The 21,997-nt window shown below is 37.0% G+C and overlaps 1 protein-coding gene across 4 annotated transcripts in view; it reads right to left on the reverse strand.

Annotated features, from left to right (window-relative positions):
• Positions 1–12,200, reverse strand: part of LOC135225667 (F-box only protein 27-like) — a 93,530-nt gene extending 81,330 nt beyond the window's left edge. The window contains exons 1-3 of one of the 4 annotated variants that reach the window (XM_064265009.1): positions 12,043–12,200; positions 8,018–8,113; positions 2,952–3,055 (exon numbers count right to left, since the gene is read on the reverse strand). In XM_064265009.1, coding sequence (XP_064121079.1) covers positions 2,952–3,030 — 79 coding nt within the window. In that variant the 5' untranslated portion in view covers positions 3,031–3,055; positions 8,018–8,113; positions 12,043–12,200. Of the gene's footprint in view, positions 1–2,951; positions 3,056–7,990; positions 8,114–11,923; positions 11,943–12,042 lie in introns of those variants that run through there. The other 3 variants (XM_064265006.1, XM_064265007.1, XM_064265008.1) reach the window with 3 other exon arrangements.
• Positions 12,201–21,997: the final 9,797 nt, after the last annotated feature.

Genomic DNA, 21,997 nt, shown 5'->3' on the forward strand with positions numbered 1-21,997 from the left:
AAATTTTACTGTCTTCGTTCTTTTCGTTAATAGAATGATAGAAAGAGTATATATATCTCCTTAAGGAAGGAAGTTAATCCAGGAACTCTTTAAATCTTCGTGATTTTCCTCATAAATCGCGGAAGAGACAGAATTCCTGTTCGTCTGTAGGGTTTTACAGAAGGAAGTAGATATTTCCTATCCGCCATCATACCCAAACGTCGATGAGATTCTTATAAGAAAAACTCCCAAAGCGCTTGCCTCTTCATAACGAGGGAAGAGCATGAATGAAGGAGTGTGTCCGCATTACTCAAAGAGGAGCCTCGCGACTGACCTCTCTCTCTTAAGAAGATTTGGAATATTCTGGCGCCTGGCTCCTTGCGCCTAGCGCCTGGATAGTTCCCGCGCGCCTGGAATGTTCCGCACGCTAGAAAGGAGACTCGCTCCTGGAACGTTCGCTTGTGTGGAAGGTCCCGTGCGCCCTGATAGTTCCGAGCGCCTACTAGACCCCTTTTAAGAAAGAGCCTCTTGCCTGGAAACGTTCAATGGAAGGATCGTTCTGATTGCCACTGTACTATAAGGCTCCTTGCTCTAGCCGTCTGTTTTTCTGTTGCAATTTGCGCCAGGCTGGCGCTCTCGTCTCTTTGAAGCGCCTTGCGCCAAGAAAAAAATTTTCTAGAACGCGGCTCGCGCTCAGTTGCTAGAACGCGGCTCGCGTATTGGTTTGTAGGCGAAGACGGCGGCCTCGCTATGTACTGTTTTTGGAACTGGAACCGGCTCGCGTGTGCTGGCTGGTTGGAAACGTGGCTCCATCGCTAGCTTGCTGGCAACGCGGCTTCCTAAGTTCCTGGCTGGCTCTTGCTCAGTGTTCTCTTAGTTTTCAGAGAACGCGTAGATCATCAAAACATATACATTCTTCGTCTTTTCGGATGTAAGATGAAGAGACGCACTTTTTTAAGGATGCCTTTTCACAAATGGCTATCCTTGGCAGTCTGGGACGCTCTACAAGAACCTGCCGAGGGGACGCCTGACCGGTGGGGATTCTCTGAAAACCCCTTACGGCTTTCGACATTCCTTCTCCCCTGGGCTTGGGAGCTTGAAAGAGGTCTAGGCCCGGGCCTGGTAGCGAGACAAAGAGCCGATCAGACGCACCCTCCACTGCAATGGGGAACACTAGTAATCACTTCTTACCTTTCAATAGCTCGCATTTTGAGCCACAATCCTTGTCTTCAAATTGCAATTATGAATTTGAAGTTTCTGCGAAGTAAGAAGGTGATGAGGATGCAACACCTACTAGTACTGTTAATACTCTAATTGCTCGTTGGTACGAGTTTCTAAAAAAACTTTTAAAAGAAACGTACTAGTTACATGCTTTACTGACTCCCTAAAGTAGGAAGTCAGTATATTTCCTCAATCAATTCTAACACTTATTACACATATTAATGAATAAATATTAATATTTCCCTTTCTTGCAAACTATGTGAGTGTCTACCGAAAATTTCGGGAGTTACACGTCATATATTCTTCGAAATTTTCGAAGCCAAATTCATTAAAAAGTTAATAAAAGCGTATGCCGAACCAAAGACCCAGTACTTCCCTGCAAAAGACAGCCCAGAAGATCGATGGCGATGAAAAACGAAAATCAAGTCAGGAGGTAGCAACAACATATGTTGACACTACCGCGACAGAGAAAATCTGGTTCTAGAACGGGAACGGTTCCATTCCTGCCACCCAGCGGCAGGGGGGTAGATCACCTGACCTACCTGCAGCGTGCGCCGCGAAATTCGAATTTCTGTCGGACGTCAGAGACATAAGCTAAGTATATATCTGCCGGGGAAGTTGCATGTACAAAATGACCTTTCCATTTCACTTGTAAGGATAATTCCTCTTTCTTACTGAGATGAGAGAATTTTTATGGTAGATGCACGTGTTTATTATATTTTCAAATAATAATGATAATAATAACAATAGAAGTAGTAATCATACGATAACTAATTTCAAAAGAAAATTCTTCCCTTCGTCTTTTTCTGTATCAATTTCCCTACCTCATAACTCCAGTGACACTGGAGCTTAACAATGCCATAAACAATGTCAACGAAGTTTAATGGTTTTTGTAAATGTCTCCTCTCTCTCTCTCTCTCTCTCTCTCTCTCTCTCTCTCTCTCTCTCTCTCTCCTCCTTTCTCTCTCTTGTATTTTAATGAAAATATACAGTAATTTGTGAATACACAGTGTTGCACATGAAAAAAGTAAATTAGTGATAATTTTAGAGATACGGCCCTAAGAAAAATTGCAAATTAGTGAAATTTTCCATGGACATGTTTTCAAGAACGTCGTTCCAGCTTACGACGATTTTCGGGTTACGACGCGTCTTAAGAACGGAACCCCCGTCGTAACCCGGGGACTGCCTGTAGTTACCTAAACCAAATTGGTCTAAAATAAAGATAACCTTTACACCATAAGGCAATTAACTTTAACTTTAAATTAATCCAAAAAAGACCAAACCAATAAATTCAGTGGCAATTATAATAATTCTATGACTTACTTCCTTACTTTTCAAAGAGTAAGCCCTACAAGTCTTGGGATGCAACTCAGTGGTCTGATTATATAACAAATAAATATTCTTGGCACTCAGTGAATAAATGAAGTTATAAATCCGAGATCATTACTATTTTTGAACTAAGTTAAATGAAGAATGGAACACAGGTGCCCTTATTGGTTACTACTGTAACTAGTTACCCTTGACAATTAAATTAATTTTACACAATATATACTCTACCAAGCTTCAAACTCTAGCACACAAGGAAAAGGATTCTACCAAGCTTCAAACTCTAGCACACATGGAAAGGGACTCAGTGTACTGTCACAGAGCTACCACTACATTAACTCTCAGTTTTGCTATACGTATTCCTAAAATATTGTAAAGGACAGCATAAGAAACAAATGACAAACTGCATCTCCATTTTTACTTACCTTCAGGAATATCTGATGGTGAAGATGCAGCATTAGAAACTACTGAGGATTCTATGTTCCCCATGGCACTAGAGTACATATCAACAAAATGATCTTCAATTCCCCTGAAAAGAAATACTACTTCAGTTTAAACTGTATTATCATTCTAACATCAACTTCAAGCATGAGACTCAAGTGGTACTCATTTACATATTATAAAGCCAGTGCCTCCTACAAGTCTACTGAATCTTGACAAATCAGCACAATTTTCTTTTTTAAATTACTGAAGTAACTGAAAAGAACAACCATGTACTACGTATAAGGAGCCAAATTTTATCGCTGAAGCCAAGAAGCATCACAAAAAAAGGTGTTTAATAATTTACCTCTTTACACAATAATAATAATAAAACTAAATGTTCTTCAATGTATAAGCACCCTTGTAGTTTATGGGTACAAGGAAAAATCCTAAAATAATTTTATTTCATAATGTACAAACTTTTTACTTTCCACATTACTGCATCATATTTTGACCACATTTTTATCAGTAAAAACAAGAAGTCTAAATCTACAGCAAAATAACAAGTTCCTATGATGAATAAATAGCAATTTTTTATATCACTATGCAGACTGAAACGAACAGTAAGCAAAACTGAGTGATAAACTGATTATATGAATAACCGCCTCATAACATTTGAACAATACATAAAACTAAAGGCAAGCGTATGGTCATATAACATAAACCTGAAACAATCAAGTGCTTTATAAAGAAAATAAATGTTAAATCTTTCAATAGACAAGAACATAAATCAAGCATATCATAATCTTAAATTAATTCTGGGATTAAGCAGAGGCATGATGGCCAAATGATATTCTGCCCATATTTCTACATAATCCTTAGCAATATCCAGAATTTGTACAAGACTAGTTAGAAATTAGAAATTACCCATATTCCTTGTAGAAGAGGTCATAACCATACTTTTCCATTTGCTACCAATATGCATAAGATTTCTGGTCAAGATCGGCATAGAATAACCCAAAGTTATGAAAGGAAGAGGACTCTATGTACGTATACCCAACATGAGGCTGCTTATAAAAGTTAAAAGGAAAACAATTAATTCAACTGTACAATGATTCCATTGTATTGGACAAACCTAGGCATCCTTCACAAGTGGATGCAGAAGTACTGGCCTCTCTAACACTCTTAATATAAGTTGACCAAGTCATAACCATCAAGGACTTGAATTCATCACAAAGCAAAAACTGGCATCATAGAACTTTTGTGTCACAATCTGCTATCAAGAAACACCTAAATAGTCTCTTGAATTTCCTTAAGATGTGTTATGACATAGCAGTATCCTAAAATTTATTGCAGATGAAAGATGCTCAAGGTACATACCTAAGCCCATTTGCATAATGAAGAAACTGGATATCACTTTGCACTTTAGATCACTATATATTAGGTCACTTGAATGGCAATGTTTGAATTGCACTGTCATTAACCAGCAAGGAAATAATGTGTCAGCTAGATATATATACATTAACATACTAAATAAGGTCTAGTTGTAGTGATATACTGGGAAATTATTCACATAAGTGTTAATAAGGATGTATTTCGAAACATCCCAGTTTCACTCTAAATTATCACTGATAATGAAAGAGTTGTGTGATAATGGACAAAACACCAAGTTACGCAAGTAATGAACCTAAAAGGTCAAGTTCTTACCTCTCAATTCTCAACTTTTTAGCCCTGCTGGAAATGTTTCCCCAGATTTTAAAATAACAAAATGAAACAAAGATTAAGTATGAGTTGAAAATCACTTCTCATCAGACTAACAGGAATGCTAATGTTAGAATGAAGGTGTCAAATTATAAAGGAGGAAAAATCCAGTAAACTGATGCTGTAAGTCTTGAAATTGTTGCTCAGAATTTTTGCCCTTTTTTTTGCGTAAGTCTTGAATTGTTGCTCAGAATTTTTGCCATTTTTTTGCCTATCTCACTTACTGTATACAGAAAGAGGATACACAAGCTGGTTATTATTATTAGTATGAACCTGTACTCAGCAAGTCCCTGGGAAATTTACTACAGTACTATTGTAAATCAAATGACAGATGTAGGCCACAGCTTTTTTGTTTTCTTGCAATGCATATACTAGACTGAATAAAAGTAAACTATAACACTATCTTGGATAGCAGAACTTCCATTTTAGGTTTCTAATTTGGATTAAGGTAAACCATTCTCTCTTTGGAAACTGTAGGGGTTTTTAGTGTATGAGCTGTAGGTTGTCTCTCGATAGCTATGACATTACTGCCTCAGCACACTGTCCATACAGCATGTATAGATACAATTCTTCTTTGTACAGTATGCGCTTGTAGAATAAAGATATTCAACTAAGCATGGCACTGTATGTAAGATCAAAAGCCACGCATCTCCAGCAATGGCAGCCCCTCGCAGGAATGTGCCGGAACCCCAAGGGCTTGAAGGCCATCTTTAGCCACCCACAGTATCCCAATGATCCCCAGGAATATCATTCCATCTATGCTACAAGCTCAGGCAGTCCTATCAGCACAGCAACAGGGATTTCAGGTGCTTCAGGCTAAACTCCCTCGTGCCTTCTTGAATACAAGAGCGGTCTTCTTTCCGAGGATTCCACAGTTGTCAGCCCCATGGAAATGCAAGATCAAGATGTCTTTGGTGGAATTCCGGTCCTGGAGGTGTTCAATGTCCTGTTGGCTGTAACTCTGCAGGTGGCTACCTACAGAAGCTGTTCATTGACACCAGGTTTACTGATGCTCAATGGTGTAATCTCACACCCGAGGAAGCCCTCGGCACTGGAAAAAATAGTGCTTCAATCATTAGATCAGGCAGTGCACTAGTCTAACTTTTTTTAGCATAGCCCAAGGACCACATCAGTCAGTATGCAATTATTTCATCAAGTGAACACAGAAAGCTGCTGATTGTAATTTTGAATACCCTAATTGTGATACTGACTTGTCAGAATACCTCTGTAAGGACAAAGCCATGAATCTCTTATATGTCTCTCTCTGCAACAGCAATGAGTGAAATTGAAACAGGAAGATAAGAATCCAGAGTAGTAACCACTTTGTTCAATAGCCTAGGCTTATCTCCCACAATTAATAAACTGCCACATGAAGTTCAGAGTGACTGAACTCCTTGCCTGGAGCAGCCAGAATATGACCATCAGCAAGGTTACCAGAGGACCCATTAACAATAGTTAAAGGGTGCAAGATCATTGCAAAGGAGGATGTTCAGGAATCCCTAGAGGAGTCCACATCATTTTCAAGTACTTCACAGAATCCATAGCAACTACAAGCTGACAAAGCACAAGTTGTGTTGTGTTGTGGAGCGCAACACGCGCCAAAGTGTCGTGAGAAATGCAGCGAAATATGATGCAATATTCCGTCAAGATTCTTCTAAATTGTTCCCGTCGTCTCGGGAGTCTGTGACGTTCGCTGGAAGGCCACGCCCCCAGGTTGCCGTATAAATACGACTGACGAAGTAGGAGGGAGCAGATCATCAGTAAGAGACCAGCAGAGAGATCAGAGCAGAGATCATCAGCAACAGATATCAGAGCAGAGATCATCAGAGAGAGATAAGAGAAGAAGGAACAGACGTAGGATCAGAGAGGAAAAGGCGCTCGAGAGTTTGGTCGAATTCTGGTCAAGTCGTCGTCAGGAGTGGACGACCGAGTTTTTTCGACGTTGAGCAAGCCTTGAGAGAAGAAACTTTCTACAAGAGGTTTCGAGGAGTTCCTGCCCTTCGAGTATCAAGAATAGACATTGCTTTCCGCAGTACGGAGTCAAGAAGACGTCTAAAGTTCCACCGTTCTCCTTTGTGAAGCCATCGCTTCGAGTTGCAAAACTGGCCAGCAAGTATACTTTCATTACCCCACTGTTCCCCTAGTTCACGCATTGTAAGATTTTGCTTTTCTTATGTAAATAGGAGACACCATTCTGCATTTACCTGTGTTAGTAAGCTTGTAAATAAACCTTTGTTGTGTTTATGTATCTTTCTATATTCGTCTCCCCAGTTTCAACTATTGGTGTTTAATTATTTTTGTTTAAAATAATATCGAACTTGGAGCGGACCTCTCGAGGTTCGTAACAGAAGCCCAGCAAAAAGTAACCAAAAAGGTTCTGCAATATCAAAGATGGAGTATTCCCTTTGCCTCAAGACACCAGTGGACCTTTTTGGTCTTCTTGCCAAATCTCTTCCCATATGTTGGACCAGGCAACACTTTCCTTGTACTGAAAGTCAGGGATCCTAATCCCATCCCTCAAGAAAGAACCAAATTACAGTAGTGAGGATCAACAGTACCTGAGGACATAAGTCAGACACAAAAACTTACTCTCTTTAGCAACATCCAAATCAAAATCACTTTACAGTGCACTTACATCAACAATCATACAGAGATAAGTGCAGCAAGAGGTTTACTCTCAAATATAACCACACAAAAGTAACGGTGTGTGGCAGGTGAATGACAGTTTGCAATTCTATAAGAAATTTTTTTTTTTAGAATGATTACAGAGTAATTCCTTTGATTTTCCAATAATTTCCTACTGATTTCATGTCTTTTAATCGTGAAATCAATTACGTACTAGGATTGGAACCAAAGGAACAAAACCTCACCCAAATATTAAAAGTACAGTGAAGCATCTCTTTACTAGCGAACCACAGCTTCATATCTCCTAAACTTGCATCAACATACAAACTAAACGTAAGCAACATCAAGGGTAAAGGGACCCCTTGCCAGTTTAAGAGCCAGTGTCCCAGATTTCATTTGGGAAGGTTATGGGAGGGTGGATCCCTGTGTATTTTATTCTATGATTTGTGATCCACTAAGTTGGGTTGGGGTGAGGAGTTCCACGAGGGCTGGCCAGATAGGACATGGCACCCAGAGGTTAGGGAAGGTTAGTTTAATTCATACTGCACAGTTAAGACCTGATACCCTGGGTTAGGTTGGTTATGGTTATGTTAGGATATATTCCTGTAATAGCCCTTGTCATATAATTGTTTTATCACTAGCCTATCATTTAGCTTACCTTGTGATTTACTCATTTTCTCCATACCTGTTGTGGCAATTCACTCATTTTTGGAAATGGCTTTCTACCACAAATGAACTCTGGTTTTCCTCTGGGCTGCTACCTTTTTTCTGACAAGGGGCCCTACAGACAGGGAAAAGTATACATAAAAGCAAATGGTTTTTATTTTAAATAATAATCAACAATACATTAAACACAAGGAGAATTAAGAGGTTTGGATTAAGCTCCTCAAAAGTCTGTAAGGTGCTAAATGGAATAAGAGGCTTGACATGGACCTTTAGACTTACAATCCATCAATGACCAACAAAAAACAGAGCGTAACCAATATGATATGGTGCTTCAAAAATAAACCAAAGTACTAGTCATGACTGAGATTTATTATGCAATCAAGACAGATTTATTTTATATATGTAACACATGGAAATTATCATACAGGATACAACTACACTTTTGCTCCATTCCACAAATGGATGTGCAGTCTGATGCCCTCTGACAATTTGCATATGATTACATACAATTCAATTAAAATTACTTCTACAGTCTATGGGCTACGCTAAACACAGAAGAATATGCTATTGTGGTGCAAAATAAATTATTGCCATTAATCTTAACAATCAGCATCAAAAAATGAATTTCTCAATAATCTGAACGTCTTCACCAAGTTCAGCCCCTCTATTATTCAATTCATATTACCAAATATTTCCTCAGCCTAATAGTAAAGCAGTAATGGAAAACAGTTTTATGGGATACCTTACATAAAATTAAAAATAAACCTAGGTCTATTTCATGATCATTTAACTTCATTTTTAGGGCATTTTGGTTTCCTTTGGTACCATGTTAATGTCCTGGGCCTAGATGATCTTAAGTCTCCTTGACACGATTATTATGTAAACCATATTAAAATCTAACATAAATTTACTATTATTGAGATATGTACAAACATATGTTGTTACCATACTTAATTTGATATTTTCTAAATTGTTTGTTTATGTTACTATCATCACAGGAGTGGAGTTCCTGACCAAATTTTGTTTGTCCCAGTATTACATTGTAGGTGAGGATGGTTATTGTCAGTGGTGGATTTGGGAGGGGGGGAACTGAGCAGGCCATGGCCTAGGGCCCCCCACCTAAGCCAAAAAGAAAAAAAAAAAATATATATATATATTAATTCACTAAACAATAATATTATAATCTTATTAAACAATAATTATAGTATAATAACATAATAATAGAAACTTAAAAATATCTGCAAGTGTGCAGGCTAGAGGAATCCAAACTGCAAACTCCAAAATATGGTTAGCAATATGATTTGTACCCATGAGATGAATACCATAAAGTTTTACATGGCATGGCAGTGAGATCTCTTGCTGGCTGCCACCCAGAGGTGATCAATTAGAAAATAAATCCTGGAAACCTACCTCCACACCAACCCCCAGCTATAAGGGCCCTCTTCGCTTGTTCATAAATGACAGAGGACCCCTAAGGTCACCGGCCTAGGGACCCGCACACCCTAAATCCGCCCTTGGCTATTGTATCTGGAATGCCTCTCATTATTTTCACTATTAAGCCTGTTTATGTGAACAATGCTGAGGACCGAGTGGTTCTTTTAAGCATCATTAAGTGGGAATTGGAAATTCTGGGGCTGTTCCAACAAAAAACCAGTCAATTCATGGTCATTCTTCTTTAGACACAGACATATTACGTATTCTGTTTTGACACTTCTGATATTCATGTCACAAACAAATGAGTAGCTTACGGATGTTGGAACTCATTATATTTTACAATTATAAGGGACCACAGTGGAGAAACTAGGGTTGTTAGATGGAAGAAAATACAAAATAGTGAAATAGGCCTACTTGAAGGCATTTCAACATCCCCATTAAGTTCAAAGCATAATTTTCCCATGATTTAGTATGATTTAAATGTTTATGATATTCATTTTGGTAGCAAATTTGTAGGCCATGCCTAATTTTTGAGACTCGTATCCTATTTGTATTGGACCACAGTGGCAAACTGGAGTTACTGGATAGAAGAAAATACAAAAAGAGTTGGATACAAAGATGTATTCTATCAAGTCCATAATACTTCTGCAAGCTCTAATTGTGATTAGGGTAAGGCTTATTGGAGGTTTTTAAAGAGACATTATGCATTTGGTAAGGGTAAATGTAAAGGAGAGAGCCACACAAAGAAATCATTTATCAACAGGGTGGCCACATGAAGTATAATTTTTTACTAATAAAATTTTATGGTTAAATAATAAAGAAAAGGGTGTATTAAATGCAGTACAGGTGAGATAATGAGAACTTTACCGCCTTCTGTTTATGCTTTCAAGTTCATCACTAAACATTTAGAATGGTCTGCGGGGCACCATGCTTAGTACCAACCCCTTGGGGCTGATAGTAGAAATAAAAACAAAGAGAGTAAATTTCTCAAATCTTCTCACCTGTATTGCATTATATACACCATTTTCTAAATTTTTTAACCAAAAAATTGTAATAAAAAAACAATAATTTCAAGTAGTAAGTATTGGACTTGGTAACCTAGGTCGCGTTGTGGTGAATCTGGTAAGAAACTGATACCCTAGGCTAGCTTCAATTAGATCATAACCCTATCATTCAAGGTTACAGTTCCTTAAGTAAGGTTGTGAGGTAAGGCCCAAGTGCAATATGGTACCCAGTGCCATAAGGTAGATTATGTTACCTATGCCTCAGAACCCTATTGCCTTAATTTACAATCCCCTAAATTAGATTAGAGTGTGATTCCCAGGGCAGGGGTGAAGGACCCCTGACTTTACTCTGTTTTTTTTCATCTGTCCATCCGCCTGTGGTAACACTGCGTCCCGGGCTTTAGATAGTTACATTCAGCTTACATTCAACGATTATAATAATATCCTATTTCGAATATTAACGGTGTAATTCGCATAGAGTAAATTATTGAAACACTTTTCAGTTACAAATGTACACCCAGATATCCTTTTATTTACCTAAAACTTACAATTAGCATAACTATCTAAAGCCCGCGACACAGTGTTACCATACAAAAAAAACCACAGGCGGATGGACAGATGAAAAAAAACAGAGTATAGGTAAGGCCCCAAACACTCTAGGTTAGGTTAGGCGTGGTTTGATTAGGTTGCAACCCTATTATATTAATATAAAGTGCCCTATGATAGGTTAGGTGGGGGTGTCCAGATGGCAAAACCAACCCAGCCCCACAATCTCTCCCCAAGCTAGATACTAAGTGCCCGATACCCTAGATGGTAGATTAGGTTACTAGCCTAGTCCAGAGTTGTCAAGTCAAGGCTGGGGGGTCTACCTAGCCTCCCATCATCCCAATAATGTTTTGCAATTCAAAAATGGATGAAGTCTATGCAGATTCAATCTTTCATGCATTACTAAGGTCCCTTAGGCCTAAGTAGTAGGTATAAACATGCAATTTCCCAAGGTATAGTTTAGTTCATCACAGGCTAAGCTACTTAGTAGATATAGTACTAAGCCATACAACCTAACAAGACATGTTTATATGGTAGGTACCTACCTAGCCTAGATCATTTCGCCTGATTGGCAGTACTATAACTAAAGCATAGTTATACTACTATTCTTAAACAGTCGTTCTATACCTAGGCGTCAATGGTCCTGGTAGTCATGACGCCAGATAATGATCACCTAATTAATCATTCATTCTACAGGGGATAAACCTAAAACTTCCATTGGCCTAGACCTACTCAGACTTAATGGGAGGTAGCCCTAACCCATCTAGTAAACATACAGAAATATAATAGGTAAACCGTAATAGTAAACGGTTAATCTGTGATTAAACATTATCGGCGGAATGAAATCGCCTCAAATAAAGCCATTCATATAACTCCTAGTACCCTAAATATGATCCAGTTTGATGCTTTCTCTAACGCATAGGTAACATGATGTAACTTACGCCAGTTTTTGATCAGTTGATAAAACCTGGCACCGTCACTGACACACCCTGATTAAAATCTAACCAAGTTAAGAAGGACACTCCTCAATTATTCCTAATTAAAAGTTCATGGGCCTTACTTGTAAACTTGAAAGATCACAATGAATGAATGGAATTCCTTGGCGAAACCTTGATTCGGCAACGCAACCTCAGGGAACAGTTCATTTCCACAATGTATTCCTGTTCCTGTTGGTCTGCTGACTGTTACTCATGATTTACGAAATACCTAATAATAGTACAAACACATTTTAGTTATTTAATCTGTTTACTTTACATCATAAATGCTTTAGCTAATCTAACGTCCTCAAAGGCTAAAGAAGCAGTCGTACTTGATTTAAAGTCGGTTTCATGAGATATTTACGTGAATTTTATATTACTACATATAAGGGTTATTCAGTCTTCCACTTTCAATTTAAGAGGTGTTTTCCTGTCTTATTTTGTTTTAATGTCTATTTATGATCGCATATTCAGACGTCTTCAGCTATATATCTATTATATATATATATATATATATATATATATATCATATATATATATATATATATATGTGTGTGTGTGTGTGTGTGTGTGTGTGTGTGTGTGTGTGTGTGTGTGTGTGTGTGTAGTAGAATGCAAAATATACATATAAAAACGAATGTATAGCCTACAGGATAGTGTGCTTTAATTGAATTAACCCAGAGATTGCTCTGATTAACCTCTCATGCAAAAAGACAGCAGAAAAAGAATGTCAGAGTCAAAGGCCCAGACGCTATGTCACAACTCATTGTGGAAAATATTTAATTTTTATAGTTAATTACACTTTATCTTACTACAGGTATCATCATCAGCATCCCTGAAAGCTTTTTTTTTGTTAATAATAATGGTAGTGTTGCTGATGGTCGTGGGCGACATAGGTAATTACCGCTTCTTATGTCGATTATGAAAATTCCTGATGATGATGATGATGATGAGATGATATGATGATTATTATTATTTTATTATTATTATTATTATTTTATTATTATTACATAGAATGAAGGAAACTGCATTTAGATAGGCGCCAATTCACAAGCTATACATAATTAACCTCGATCTCTAAATTCCATGCAGATTTCATTGTGAAGAAGAACGCTTGACTGGCTTTTGTATCTTTCGACGAATTGTGTTAAGTACTTATTACAAAAAAGAGCAATGGTCAAGAAATCAAATAAAAACTCAATTTAGTGAAGCTTTAAAGAAAGTAAAGCTAAAGGCGCACGCTTAATATGCTAGGAAAACTTATTTGAGATTTCTTCTTAGTAGCTGCTGCCATCTCGTGCGGGTTAGATGAAACACTAAGGTAAACAAAACAGATGAGTGGGAGGCGTGGCCACTTGTCACCGCGGTCTTTAAATTCGACCTTTTAACGCACGCACGTTTATTTAAAGGGATGGTGTTCTTGCTCATTCATGGTTTCATGTAATGATTCCAGTATTACTTAAGACTGACCATGTGAACTGCAATCATGATGAAATGAACGATTGTATTTTCTATAAAGCCCTATTTAGCCAATGATATTCTTGTGACTTAGGCTATCAACATTTTATATGAGCAAAGTGTGGCATATTTTCACATAAAATGTTTTACAGAAATTCATAGCCGAACTTACTCAGTCTACCTTGTCTTGAAATGCCAGAAGGTATAGGAAGTTAAAGCTATATTTCAGAGAACAAATGTGTCCCTCTACAGGCAAGTATATGCTTGCCTGTAGAGGGAAATAGTGGTTCTCTGAAATAAAGCATTAGCTGTCTCGGCCTTTGTTCATCTTATTGGATTCCTTTTATTAGAAGGGAGAGAAAGCAGTCTCTTAAACATATACTGACTATCTATATTTTGGCGTTTTTATGGGCTCCTTTTACTAGATGGAATTCCTTTGTAACAGAGCATTTTTACCAGTATACTATATATTTTATATATATATATATATAAATATATATATATATATATATATATATATATATATATATATATATATAAATAAAATATATATATATATATATAATATATATATATATATATATATATATATATATATATAATTATTTATGCACACACACACACACACACACACACACACACACACACACACATATATATATATATATATATATATATATATATATATATATATATATATACATTCTGTTTATCCTAAGTTAAGGTGCTTCTTTACAGCTCTAACGTTTACGGCCTTACGTACTAGTGTAGAATATAGGCTATAACGCACTTCTTTTTTGGGTTCTTTTTGGTCTAGGAAAACTCTCTCTCTCTCTCTCTCTCAAGTGCATGCTCACATACATACACACACACATTCTTCTTCTTCTTCTTCTTCTTCTTCTTCTTCTTCTTCTTCTTCTAGCAAGTATGAATATTCGGTCCCATTCAGAGCTTTATGTCGTTCTATATTGAAATGACTAACGGCAGACGTATCCTTTTGTGAAAAAAAATCTTTAAACCAGAATGGCTTAAGGTGCCCTTTATCCTTAAAATCGGATCCTTAATGGGATTACGTGAAACCTTGAACCTAGTGTGATTTTTCTTTCATGGATTTTTTTTGTATTAAAAGTTAGAAGCATTTTTATTCTAAGCTGAACCTTTATTGGACTCAGAAGGGAGGTATTTTTTCTACTAAAAAAATAAGCAGAAAAAATAAGGCCAAATCTCATCGAATCGCTGCATTTGAGACTAAGCCAGCTAGTCGTCAGCAGCTATTTAGCTGACTTGCGCAGGTCTAACGTGAGTGAAAATTGTGCTTATGTAGGTGCAGATCATATCTGCATGCAAAAGGTCTTGTATGATTTTGTGCGATAGATCAATGATCTATCCCTCCATCTTGATCTAATTAGTGACTTTTAACGTATAACAGCCTAATCTTCCAACAAAAGCACGAGCTGATGTATAAGTTGAATTAAGCTGCCAGTCGTTAAGCCCTTGACGAGATAAAAGTAGATTTTTTTTCGTCTCAAGGTAACAGAACACCATATTCTTTGGAACCTTTCAAGTCAGTGTCTCCTATAGGGTTGTATAATAATATAATAATAATAATAATAATAATAATAATAATAATAATAATAATAATAATAATAATAATAATAATAATAATAATAATAATAATAATAGATTGGAAACAGTGACTGAATATTGCTTGAATACTGTATGGCAACAAAGTTTTGGCCTGACTGAATTGTAGAGTGACTTTGACACCGACTTACAAGTTATTGATGGTCATCTCACAGCCCTGGATAGACATCAGCTTCACAGCCGAGAAAAGGCAATCGTGGTGGTGTGGAAAAAAATTTTACTGAAAAATATAGTTTTTTAAAACTTGAGATGGTCGTCACTCCTCGTTATATATATAGATAATATATAGGAGACAAAGAAGTGTTTTTAATCCGTAATTCGAAAAATGAACAAGAAATATATTACCTATTAATCGAGCATTAATTAAATACTTCTAAGTATCTAATTATGTAATAATGATAAATGTACATCTACAAGTACTGACAAAATAGTTTAGATGGGCATTGTTAAAAAAAAGGCTGTAAGATTTAGAAGCGAGAGAGAGAGAGAGAGAGAGAGAGCGTGGGGGGGTGTGGGGGGGGGGGAAGGGGGGGGGGGGGGGGACGAAATAGGAGGACATTTAAGTAACTGGAAATGAAAAGCCCCTATTATCTAATAATTATAGCCTCAGGGTTTGCCTCAAAGACATTCAAAGGTCTGTCGCACACGTGTCAGTTGTTGTTTTTTGTAAAATTTCTAGAATCCTAGACCATCTGCAGGGCCTCTTCCTGCTCTTACTCGTGTTATCTAGCTGGGTAGGAATAGTCTCGTCTATAACATTAACCGTTACCGAGGTCATTCGTCTTCCAGAGATAAAACGTCTTATCTTCCTTGGGTTTTGTTCTGCGTCCTCGACGTCCTACTTTCTCAGTCGCAACGCCGGAGGATTTAAAAGTCAAATGAATGCCTTCGATTTGTATCGGTCTAGTGTTCTTTCACCGCACAGCGAAATGATTTGAAACTCAGAAATATCCTAAATACTAATACCTGCCTCCATCATTTTTCATTTTCTTGATTTCCAAACTCTTCAGGTCCTTTGCTTGACTATTATCTAGATATGTGTAAGGTAAAGAAACAGGGACAGGTATTATAAAAGTAAAAAAAAAAAAAAAAAAAAAAAAAAGAATGAGTTCCTCAGTTACGTGAACATCATGGCAAATATGCATTTATCATTTGTTAAGCGGTTAGGTGTCATAAAAAAAATATTCTTTATTACCCCATTTCTTTGTTGACTTTAGAATTAGATGAAGAATTCCAGGAGGAAAGGAGAAGCATTTGAGAGAATAAAGTTCTTATGCTTTTCTTGTACAGAAATATTTAGTTATTCTGAAACAAAACAAACTTTGAGAGACCCTTTCCATGATTTTTTTCTACTTTAAGAAAGAAGATATTAAATTTTTTGCGTCTTTTACACCATGTTGCTCTATTTAATTTTCTCTGACAAAGCAGTTATTATTATTATTATTATTATTATTATTATTATTATTATTATTATTATTATTATTATTATTATTATTATTATTATTATTATTATTATTATTATTATTATTATTATTATTAGCCAAGCTGTTAGCCTAGCTGAAATAAGAAAAAAGGCTCAAGTTAAAAGTAATTATAAAAGAGAATTAAGGAAGATAAACGAATAAAATAAAAATAAAGAAACTACGAAATAAGGCTACTTAACAAAAAATGCATATGCCTCAAAATTAAGATTCAGATCATACGTATGAACTTCACAATACTGTAGATCATTTCATAATTTGGTCGCAGATTGGAAGAATAAAAAAAAAAAAATGCTTGATAGTGAACTTTTAGAAATATATGCATCTTTAGTACTTCGTGGTGTTGTAATCTAGGAAGATGTGAATGCAACGGATGATAACTCTTATAAAAGAATGCATAGAGAGGAAGTTAACTGATTGACGGTGCCAGAGATTATTGATAATAAAATCTGGTGCAGGAAATTTAAGAGACCTCGAGTTCCTGTCCAACAACGTAGGCCTAGAGTCATCAGCTGAGGACCAAACAGGAGAACACCATTAAAAACAAGTAGATCGAAAGAATACAAACATTTCCTCATAGAAAACAGATTTCCAAAAATCTTGGAAGATTTCTAAGTACGCCGTCCTTTTGTGCAACTGAAGAAGAGATAGACCGAACATGTTTCTCAAAAGTGAATATGCAGTCAAGAACGACACTATGAGTTCCAAATGAGCTGCATTTAGCTAAATAAGCACCGTCAATGTAAGTAATAATTCCGGTGAGTTGAGAGAGAGAGAGAGAGAGAGAGAGAGAGAGAGAGAGAGAGAGAGAGAGAGAGAGATGCCCTATGCCTACTTGTGATCATACTTAGAGTCTGTTAGGGTTTAACAAGATCTTCCATAATTCGTATCACATACTAATTAGAAAAGAAATATAAAACCTGCGCATAATATGTTCTTCCCTTGAGAGAGAGAGAGAGAGAGAGAGAGAGAGAGAGAGAGAGAGAGAGAGAGAGAGATGATGCAAGGGTCTAGACCTATTGATGATCCTACTTGCGTAGAGTTTGTTTGGGTTCAAAAACATCTTCCCTAATGTTTACCATATACTAATTATAGTGACCACACAGAACATGTACGTACCCTGAGAGAGAGAGAGAGAGAGAGAGAGAGAGAGAGCCGATGGTACCCGTCATATAATTTACTGTCCCTAAGCCCCACTTAAATGACGTAAAACAGAACTGCAAATAACGGCAGCATCTGGAACTAGGCTCATCCAAGCAGCTTTATTGGATATTGGGATCGCCTCCACACCCACTCAGATCTGTCAGATTTTTTTTCTTTTTTTTTCTTCCTTTGAACATCAAAGAGGCCGTTTTATCAGAATCGAATTTAAATGGAGCAATCTAAAACCAACAGCCCTAGCTCTGCGTGATTCGCAAAGCATTTAATGCTTTTTGGGATCAGTAGTGGATCGGATGATATCGTTTAACTGCTGATTTCCGATAACTTGTTGGGTTGGTTGTCCTATCTTCTGTTTTTCGGAAGGTCCACTGATATTCATAAGATTTTTTTTTATTTCTCTACGTATTGACATTCTCTCTCTCTCTCTCTCTCTCTCTCTCTCTCCTTAGTATTACTTGTTTTTTTTATACCTTTATACACAGTTTCTCTCTGGCGATGGTATCTCTCTCTCTCTCTTTAATATATATATATATATATATATATATATATATATATATATATATATATATATATATATATATTATTGCATTCCACCTTTCTTTACATCTTATCACTATCTTTCTCTCCCTTTCTCTCCCTTCCCTTCTCCCTCTTCCTCCCCTATAATCGCTGAACATATCAAGTTCTAAAGACCCACAGATGATCGGAAACTAAAGTGTGAGCTCCTTTAATCCTTCACGCTCAAGTGTCAGCTTGTTTGAGCCTTCACACGCAAGGATCAGGCAAAAGAGGCAGCCGGCTTGATACTTTAATTTCAAGAGTAAGTCTGCTTGAGCACTCGTACTGTATTTATGTATTCAGTATGACATTCACCAAGGTCCGGAGATTATATTTGAGTGTCGGCCATAATCCAAATTTACTGGCTAATTCAACTTGCCTCTGTTCAGATGGTGGAATTTTTATAAATCAAATCCACTTTTCTTACAGCCACTGGTTTTGGACACCAAATGCGAGCCTCGATTTATCTCGTTAAAGACTTATAAGTCTACGAAATTCAGTTCTAGTGTGGGAAATAAAAAAAAAATTGGTTCAACTCCCCTTTGGAATTACCACAATAAAGTAATCATACGATATTGGCTCGGAAATATAGTTTAATCAAAATGATAATATGAATTCAGGAACGACGGGCAATTCAAAATTATCAAAAAAAATGTCTTTTTTATGCATTTTCTATAAATTTCTTTTCCCCATTCATAGACCGATAGTACAGGTAAACTTATCTTTATCCTACCTACTAATAGATTCACTATAAACAAGACAGAGAAGTGGAAAGGAAAACAATTAAAAAATACGCCAAAGTTTCTTCGGCGCAATCAAGTTTTCTGTACTACGTATAATGCTGTGTGAGCTACGGTCCATGAAACTCAGCCACGGCCCGGTGGTTGCCTGTTCTATATCGTTGCTAGATGGAAGATCATGGCTAATTTTAACCTTAACTCAAACAAAAACTACTGAGGCTAGAGGGTTGCAATTCGGTATGTTTGACGATTGGAGGGTGGATGATTAATATGCCAATCTGCAGCCCTCTAGCCTCAGTAGTTTTCAAGATCTGAGGGCGGACAGAAAAGTGCGGACGGACAGACAAAGCCATCTCAGTAGTTTTCTTTTACAGAAAACTAATAAAAAGGAGTTTTGATAACGAAAGATAAGATAGACACGCCTCTTCAGTGAGAAAAATTATAAGGTTACGGGAGCAAAATAAAACAATCAAACGAACTTATTTGTCTTTTTCATACAACTTTCTTACATCTTCTGTATAATTTGTTTGCGTCTCTCATATCCGCGAGGATGGATCACATATCGCAATTTCTGCAGCTTTCAAAACGTTGGGGGTCGATAGTATACTTCCTTTAGGGTGAACATTCAGTGTAAATAAAGACTGAGCGAAACGAATAGCTTAGACAGGCAGTAAAATATTGCTTGATATTACATATAAGAATAACACCAAACCACCCTGTTTCTTATTTATACACACACTGTTCTTCCCCTATCAAACCCTCTGTGATCTGTTCAACCTGTCGATCAAAATCCAGTCAGATCAACTTCATGATCAGATTATATTTATGCACAACACTGGAAACTGAAAGTAGTACTTCACAAGACCTCAGGTGGAAGCTAAACAGTAGATTTAAGCACTGAATTAACTATTGCTTCTTACCTTCTTAAGAACAAGAGCTTAATTTGGTAAATACTGACTTATCTAGTGATTCATGTAAAATGGAACAAATTGAAGAGTGGGTTTATAACCACTGTATTGTTTAATACGCCTAACACACGAACAGATCTGAAAAACAGCATCTCATTAACCCGCTTTCGCTTCTGCTTGAAGACTTCATCTAAGTTACCTGACTCGCTGATCATGTTATGCTTCACGTAAGCATCTTGCCTAGCTGCTGATGTGCTTGATGACTGCCCTAATTGAATTGTGAAGCCCAGGTAAAAAAAAAAATTACCAATTCTAAAAATTATAAAAAACAAAATCAGCGATAAAAAAACTTAAAAAAAGACTAACTCGCCCACCGATGCGATATGAGATTTTTGCCAAATTTGGAATATTTATGGCATCGTGTTGCCCTCTTCCGAGAACCTGATATCTGATAATGACATTAAACGAGCCATTATGAGCTAAACTTTTTTCATCTGGCTGACACGTTTAACTTTCCAGGCTTGTTTACACCCTGAAAGTCTCAAGCAGAAGAGTCCCCCGCCCCCCTCCTCTCTCTCTCTCTCTCTCTCTCTCTCTCTCTCTCTCTCTCTCTCTGATCTTGATGCATGTTGCTTGCTCCTTTATGGGATGGTACGGGATTTATCTTTTCTTGACGTAGATTTGTACCCATTCAGTTAGGGCGGTTGTGGGACAATATTGTGACCCATTTTCTCATCGCACCCGCCCCCCACCCCCACACCCACCCACCGGAAGTTGAAATTTTCATTGACAACGAATTTTTTTAAAGGTAAAGAACGTTTAACATGCAGTCAACCATCTTCTTCCATCCTGGTTTAGAGGTATCATGTGGGGAGTAGGCCTGCTTTCAAAATCTCCTCCCTGGCCCCTTAAAGGAAAGACAACACTTCAAGCCTTAATGGCGATTTTTTTCTTCCCTCTGATGTCACAACGACATGATGACAATGATCACAACTTTCAAAATCCAGCAACTTAATAGATCTGGGAGTAGGAAAACAATTCCGAACTTAGTGTAGTTCTTATCACATATAGCTTGGCGAAATGAGGAAAGGATCTAGATCTATATATATATAGGAGAGTCCATAACCTTGAACATGTCTCAGGGTTGTCGCAAGAAATGATTCATTTTTAATTCCGATGACATTGGTCTGTAGCCTCTAACTTTGCCTGCAACTGCTCTTAGCTTAACGTAAAGCTAAATCATTTGATCTTATCTTCCCTTTTCAAGGGCAGGTCTGGCGAAATACACGAAAGAAGGAAAGTCGAAGAAAGGACTCATATTTCCATTTGGTTTTGTCTCGGCTGGCATTCTCGAATACACGGTAAAAACAGTTTTTGGACAATTAATATATAAATGCACGCGCGTGTGGGCACGTGTGTGTGTGTGTGTGTGTTTGTGTGTGTAGATCTCAGCAAAAGACGTGGTTTGAAGGAAAAATAATGCACCTACCATAGCGACATTCATCGACTAAAAAAAAAAGACTGAAAATGAAGATCTGATAGAATAGCTTCATACTCCTCTAACTCTTCACAGAAACCTCATCAGGAAAATACCATCGTCTTATATACTTCGAGCAAATTTGTCAGTTGAAACTGGCTTATCATTCAGAGTCTAAAATATGCATCAGCTTCAGCGATCCTTCTCATCCAGGCAATGCCCGATTTCCTTTTACTCCCCCACTCACACAAGTGTATTTATTCCCTTTGAAGAATAATGAAGACTTCCAGGAGTTAGGTTTTTTCTCATTCTAGAGGTAAATATTACTCTCTTTCACTGGTGTCAGGTGATTCAGGATGGAAATGAGCTCCGACGGCTTATCACTAAAAAAAAAAAAAAAAAAAAAAAAGTATCTTGGGAATTTCACTGTTCAAAGATTAAGATTGAAATATGAAAAAGGTAAGCGGAAGTACGTTTCCATTTCTTATATTCACTATTTTTACATCCTATATTGGAAGTGAATGAGAGTGTAGTCTCAAATATATATTATATATATATATATATATATATATATATATATATATATATATATATATATAATATATATAATC

This window comes from Macrobrachium nipponense, chromosome 13, assembly GCF_015104395.2.
Source record: "Macrobrachium nipponense isolate FS-2020 chromosome 13, ASM1510439v2, whole genome shotgun sequence".
NCBI classification, from domain to species: Eukaryota; Metazoa; Arthropoda; class Malacostraca; order Decapoda; family Palaemonidae; genus Macrobrachium; species Macrobrachium nipponense.